This window comes from Montipora capricornis, chromosome 1, assembly GCF_036669925.1.
Source record: "Montipora capricornis isolate CH-2021 chromosome 1, ASM3666992v2, whole genome shotgun sequence".
NCBI classification, from domain to species: domain Eukaryota; kingdom Metazoa; phylum Cnidaria; class Anthozoa; order Scleractinia; family Acroporidae; genus Montipora; species Montipora capricornis.
Window position 1 is genome coordinate 22814850 of NC_090883.1, and position 7500 is coordinate 22822349.

Here is a 7500-nt window from a genome sequence, read left to right on the forward strand (position 1 = left end):
ATCTACGATCGCACCTAACACTATTATTGTGTCATGGAATGTGGACTGTCGGCTTCGGACTACGGAATTGAAACTGGATATTTACCAAGATACTGTAGCATCAAAAAAACCCACTTAAATACTGTGAACTTAAAGGAAGTCAGCTACAAATCCTTCGAATAAAGTGTAGGCTACCTGTAGCTTCCTGTTAAGTCTAAGAACCCATTTCAAAACGGTTAGCTTCCAATAACTGTGATTTAGGGTTGGTTAACAAAGTAAGATACTGTTTATCAGCGCTATTTGTAGGCGGTTTGCGTAAATCCGACTATTCCCGTGTCCTCTTTGCACACTGTTCCAATCCAGTAGGCCACCCAGTACAACAAAAGATGTCGTATATAAAGCGTTTAACGTTAAAAACATGGCGGACGCAGAACCTTCCATAAATCCCTAACAAAGTAACATCTGTTAAAAAGAATGGCTCACGTTACCGTAGACTGGAATCCCTTAGGAAAGGTGTTCTATAGGTGAGCGTTCGTAAATTGATCCAAGCTATGACGGGTTTCTTGATGTACCGGTTGGTGAGATGGCTCTCTTTCACTTAGCCAATTCCTGCTGCAATTCGGTTTTTGATCCGGCCGAAATTGAGGGTTTAAGTCCTGTGTGTGGAAAATGTACGAGCCACTGCATGAGCCATAGAAAAAGAGTTATTAGACTAGACAAGGTCGTGGCAAACGATAAGTTCTCGTTGGACACTGAAATCCCCCCGTACCAATTTAAAGGATCTCAAGGAGAGCACTTTTGTACATACAGTAATAACTATGTTTTGTACGAGAAGAGAGGTTCTACAGAACTGAGTTCTACAAGGGGAAGCTACCATGTAACCATACAATATAAATAATATGGAGCTTTAGCTTCGGAAAGGTGGTTGTCTTGAAAGTTTGTTAGAAAATTATTCAATCTGTAAATTGAACAGAGACCATTGCTCCGGTGAGATAACGTTATACTGTAGGATTTAAAAGGAAGGTCAAACCAGTTGTTTTAGTCATGCCCAATTTATTGTTCCCTCGAGAGAGGCACGATGCCTAATTTTCTTTCGTGGACATTGTTTTTGTTGCTTGAGCTCAATGATAACTACACCTGAAGTTGATTTTCCTTGATAGATGGAGAAACGACCCAATCAATCTTAACACTGTAACAAAATGAGGAAACTCAATCCATCCCCAGCATAATATTATCATAAATTTTCTTTTAACACCAGACTGGCAAAAATTTGAGCTTTTGATGTTTTTTTATTTTTTACTTCCGGTCAGCCATTTTTATTTTACTCACGTTCAAAACTGACTGATTCGACCTCACAGAGTTGGATCAAGGGAAAGGTGACATCATTTACTCATTAGCTTAAAATTTCAGCTTATTATATATGTAAAACACAAGTGTAAAAGTCTGAAAGCCTGAAAGTGGCCGGTGCTGTATATTGATTCAGCTGGACACAGTTATGCAGACACGCACACAGGCAAGACTAATGAGTCTTTGATGCCATTTTTTCCTCGATCCAGCTTTCTCTCAAGGCTTTAAAGAACATAAAAAGTGGCGGATCATTAAATAGGAAAATTCCAGTGGAAATAAACATGTCTTGATCACTTTCGCAAAGAGTTTGAAGTAGTTTGCTTTGTAGTATAATATTGGAGACTATGCATGAGTGTGCATACCAAAGCAAGTCAAGGTAAGATAAAGGGTGCTATTTTAGGTTTGAGCGATTATTCAAAGTCATTTAGCATAAAATGTTTGTCTCAACATTCCAGGAATAAAATTGGTATGAAATATGAAATGGTCTCGTCGCTGTCATCTTTGTCCTTGTGTGAGCTTCCTATTATTGTACCTTGAAAAGGACCCAGATTCCATTAAATTTGTATTTCACCTTCCATCCTCCTACAAAACCTGTGCAAATAAATAATACTATTAATAAACCTATGAACCAACTGTATGTTGACGAAGAGGCTTAAATAGTTCAGTCTAAATCCGTTTTTGTTACCATCAATATCATTTTGCATTTTTGAAAATATAGCATTTGATTGAGATTTGAGGAAATAACTATCATTTTTGTCTCTGCAGAAAGGTGGAGCTTTATAGCATGGCCTGGCAAGATGCTGTGGATCTGTCTAAATTTGTTGTAAGTTCAGCAGCATTTGGAGGTCCTATAGGTATGTTTGACCCACTGGCCCCAGAGAGTGACACTTAATGATTGTTTACTCTGTCTAACACCAGTCAGTTTTACTCATCAGTTGGGGGCACCCTAGGGCATTTTAGGCGTAAATGGGTTAATAAAGATACAAAAAAAAAAAAGAAGTTTTTAAGGGGTCACTCGTAATAGGTGTCAATATTACCTTACTCACCTTTATCAATAAAGGGCAAAATTACTGAGCGCTGATTGGCTGAGACAGAGTGCATTTTTTCTTAATCGAGGGCATTTTTGTTAATCAAGAGAGGGCTTACCCTTCATTGATAAACAAGTAATCTCATGAGTCCTAGTACTATTAAGGATTAATTGCACTTTTGTTTTGAAAAATTTCCAAAACACTCGTGCAATTAATCCTTCATAGTACTCGGTTTCATGTGATTACCTATTCAAACCGCCCCTAATTGACGAGTAAAATCATCTGGCATTAGACGGTGAAACCTGTAAGTCTCACTTTCTAGTGACAAAGGGTTAAAGTTCATGAATTCAAAATAAATGTCCAAGGCATAAAGAATATTTGGCAATGACACATGAATGTAACAATGTAATGAAAAATTTGTGATAACCGTTTCACTCCTAAAACCTCCACTTACAGATTTTACTCTGTCCATTGCTAGATGATTTCACTCAGTCAGTAACAGAACATAAATTTTCTGACCAAACAGTAGAACTCTGCCTTAAGTTGTTTCAAGCCCTCAGAGGTGAAGATGTTTCACTTGACAACTGCGATATTGTTCATTGAGTGCCGAGCCGCTCTGCCCAGAACAGGCCATTAATGCCATAAACTATAGCTTACTAAATTTTCAGAGGGGCGGAGGAAGCATGCTTAAAATCACTCATTTTTTGACTACTTAACAATTATTCCTCGAGCCCGAATGGGCTCTGAGTCAATAGCCCACGAGGCTGAAGGCCAAATGGGCTATTGACTCAGAGGCCATGAGGGCGAGACGAATAATTGTTTTAGTAAAATCTCAACTAGTTGATCAAAAAAATATCGAGACAAAACATCTTTCTCTAGTTAAAGCTATACTTTAATTGTTGTTTTGGTTTTCAAAGCCGGCGCTTTTTGCTACTAGTGGGCTATAACAAATAGCCTACTAGTAGCTCAACCAATCAGAACGCAGCATTGATAATAGACCACTAGTTGGATTTTACTAATATACAATAGCCCATCAGGTTAGAATTGTGTTCATTGTGGCCAACTTGTGCTAATGTACTGTGAGGCACATTATAATGAAATCTGTTGAACTTTGTAGATGTTTGTTTATACATTTAAATGATGAAATGAGTTATTCTCATTCCACTGTGTGGTATTATTTTGCAAACTTGCAGCTCTAATGCGAGATGACAAGCAGTTTGTTAGAGTCCAAGGGTCAGCTATTAATAAACCTGTCATTCACATTTTTTCTTCTGCTGGGAAAGAACTTGCTACAGTTAAGGTAACATTTAGTTTTCTGGAGCCATAGTCATTGTAATAGCAAATCATAATTATTAATTTATTGTCAACCACTGGCTCAGTGATTCAAGACCTTGCTCTCCCACTGTATGGGATTTCAAAGAGAGCAAACTGCTTCACTTAAAACTGCTAATGAATCTTTTTTTAGCAATATGAGTATGATTTTTTTTTCTTGAGAGTTCCAAGGTTTTTCATACAGGGGACCCATCATATGAAGACTTGATGTACATAAAGGTTCCAAAGACCTTGCAAACACAACCTCATTAGCACTATTTTTCCTACTAAAATCAGAGATTTCAAAAAATTAGGGGGGAGTAATTTAACTCCACTAATTCTCTTTCCACGCATTATTTTTTCTTTGGGGCTGGACAATCTGCGAACCAGCAAGTCATGCGAGCTGTGCAAAGTTCGCATTTTAAGTCTGAGCACCCATTTCAATTTAGCACTGATGAACTGTTATTAAGTCTTAAGCACCCATTTTAAAATGGTTAGCTTTCATTAACTGGGTGATTCGTATGTTGACTTGCCATCTTGGCTCTCATGACTCACAGCAATGGCTGGCATGCCTCACTGGCTCGCACATTGTCTAAACTCTTTTTCTTCATTTTACTTTATATTTTTTTCCAAGAAATTGTCAGAAATAGGCCAAACAAGTAGTTGCTGTGCAGATGTGAGTTTTTGATGCACAGTCATGATTCTTCTGCTCGGATTGGAAAAATACTGTGCAACTAACAAAATATCCATGCGTATTATATGTTAAACCTTCAAATAAGATGTATTTATTATTATCATGTGCTTTCCTTGATTTCAGTGGGATGGAAGTCCAATAGTTCAAATGGGGTGGTCCATCACAGAGGACCTGTTGTGCATGGCTAGTGATGGCAGTGTGTCAATTTATGACATGCATGGTGCAATTAAAAAAACTGTATCAATGGGACAGGTCTGTTTCCTTTTTATGATCATGTTAGAAGGCCAAGAAATTGACGTAATAATTAATGTATCACAAGACAGCATTATATCAAAGCTCTGTGTTGTTCTGATTCTAAATCCAATAGTGCAGTTTTAAATGTGCTGGAAAGCCAAAAATTCAATAATAATATTGACATAATAACCAGAATCATAATGATTATCATAACAATGATAATAATAATCATTAGTATAAATACACAGGTGATTATACAAAATTGCGCATTCTCATTGACTCGCTATCTCGGATTATCAGCCGATAATCACCTCAACAGACAAAATGGCTGCCGGTAGTCGTTTTGCCTCTGTAAGTGAACATGATTTCGCGTTGAAATGTTTTTTTTTCTCTTTTTGAAATAATCACCTGTGTATTTATACTAAAACAATTATTCGCCTCAGGCTTAGTGATTATCGGTGAATATTCACCTCAACTTCGTCTTGGTGAATATTCACTGAAAATCACTTCACCTTCGGCGAATAATTGTTAATTATCCTAATGTATGCTTATGCATTGCCATAACTTGGCTAGGGAAAAACTCTGGTCTTAAACTGGCTTCTCATTAAGGTGCAAATTATAAACTTAACTAGTATATACTAAAACAGTTGATAGCATTGAAAACACACTCTTCTTTCTTCCTCAGAAAGACGGGGGGAGGGGGGGGATTATTAGAGCTATTAGAGAGGGGGGTCTTATTTTATAGGGGGCTGTAATGGAGGATTTAAGGAATATCCAAACAAAAGCTTGGTCACTCACTCAATTATTTGCTTGTAAATATTGAATATGGACTGAGTACATGTATATAAAATAATAGAAAAATGCAGAATTGGTGGTTTATGAGCAGCATGACTGAAAACAGTCACCGTGGAGTGGTTTAAATTGGCATTAGTGGAGAAGTGTGCGGGGTTGTACTGCATAAATTGCGGTTGTACAACATTAGATAAACAGCCTGAAGTCTGCAGATTGTGTTTTTTTGTCATGATTATTATTGTCAATAGAAACCCCAGTGCAAACACGGCCAGGCTTTTTTTAAAGTTAACACTATAAATTTAACTTCCTAGTTATACAAAGGCCACTCTAACAAAGGTAGGAACGAATGAAAGAAACAACGATTGCATGTTTGAAGTGCTGGCAATTTAAATAAGCAATAGACCATTTCCAAGTTCATGTCTGCTCCCTCTTCAAAGTAAGTCTAAGTGCAAAAGTTTTCTTGTGAAAACTAGTATTCATTCATATGTAAAGTAGAACTAATTACCGTCACAAACACTTCACACTCAGACTCGCTTTGAAGAGGAGGCAGATATGATCTTGGAAAGGACCTATTGTCACTTTGTAGACACCTGAAAACTCAGGCGGCTCCAACTGGGAGTGTCTTCATAGCTCAGTTGGTAGAGCATTGCACCAGCATCGCAGAGCTCTTGGGTTTGCACCTCATTAAAGCTGAATGAATTTTTCGAGTGACAATTAAGAAAAATTATTATTGTCCAGTTTAATGTGCGAGGATCACTTCTATCTTCCAAAGATAGGAATGGAGTGTTTTTCCTTTAAACACTGTAGTTCCCAGAGGAAATCAAAAATAATAATATAGCAATGAAGAATAGAAACTTTTTAGCCATGGTATTTTCCCCTTTCTGAAGTGAATATGATCCACCAAAAGTTTAATAGTGCAGGCAAGTGAACAGCTAACTCATAGGCGAAAATTGGAGGCCTCTTGAAGTGGTTGACTTGAATTTCTTTCGATTTTCTTGTCTCAGATTACATGTTTATAAGTACCTTTGTCAATGGTTACCTTTGACCAATTGCAGGATGCCAAAGAGTCAAAGGTTATTGATTGTAAAATTTACAACTTTGCTGGAAGAACTGGCATAGCTATCTTAACTGGAAGTTATCATTTTTACGTCACCAGCAGTGTGGAGGAAGTTGGAAGTCGACGATTCTATGATCCTCCAGGTAAGGGAACAGGCTTTAAAAGGCATGATGATGATGAAGGGGACGATGATAATTAATTAATTAATTAATCAATTAATTAATTATTATCATTGCAATCTCTATTTAAAAGTTATTTGATATACCGAGGCTCCAGCACTGATTATTAGGACACTGCAAATAAAATCATATGAAAATTCAAATCAACTGTTGCTTTTTTGTGGAACAGAGAAAAACAAAACCCAGCAAACTCAACCAACATTTAGAGTAATCCTGCATGCAACATTGCTAGAGAGCTTAACGTTCTCTCTTTTGCCCCAGTGTTGCGTATTCTTGCCGTACAATGATGTTCCGTAGATGCAATTCCCAAGCTCGGTGTCTCGTGGATTGACTCTGTTGGCTCTCTACTCATCCATGTCCAGTTCACCCAATCTGAGTCGGATCATCTATGTCCTAGGCGACCCGAGTCGGGTCCAGTCGAGCCGTCTTGGCAAAAACGGGTCGTGTCAGGTCGCACGAAAGACAAAGTAATAAGCGTTCCTCATTCTTAAAGCAGGCACACAAACATGACAGTTTCTATACCATCCGAGTCGGGTCGACCTCGTATCACCGAAAATCAGGTCGCAACTGAGAAGGCATACATGGGATTTGTACGCCCTCAGATCGAATACGGAGGAGCAATTTGGGACCCTAGCCCAGGCGTAGAAAATAACGGCGCCCACAAGATCGAAATGGTACAAACATGCTCCAGGACCTTGGCTGGAGGTCACTAGAACAAAGGAGAGCGGATGCAAGACTCTCTCTCTGGTACAAGATCCACAGTGGACATGTTCCAATTAACGCCTCCAAATACCTCCGACCCATGACACCTAGATCTCGGCATTCCCACAATAATGAAATGATATATGAAATGGATCATATATGAACTGCGGATATGAA

At 38.1% G+C, this 7500-nt stretch overlaps 1 protein-coding gene across 1 annotated transcript in view; it reads left to right on the forward strand.

Annotated features, from left to right (window-relative positions):
- The first annotated feature begins 348 nt into the window (after positions 1-348).
- LOC138027784 (vacuolar protein sorting-associated protein 16 homolog) overlaps positions 349-7500 on the forward strand; it is a 40450-nt gene continuing 33298 nt past the window's right edge. Inside the window, exons 1-5 of the mRNA XM_068875433.1 lie at positions 349-503; positions 2092-2180; positions 3548-3654; positions 4483-4611; positions 6441-6585. Coding sequence (XP_068731534.1) covers positions 454-503; positions 2092-2180; positions 3548-3654; positions 4483-4611; positions 6441-6585 — 520 coding nt within the window. The 5' untranslated portion in view covers positions 349-453. The remainder of the gene's footprint in view (positions 504-2091; positions 2181-3547; positions 3655-4482; positions 4612-6440; positions 6586-7500) is intronic.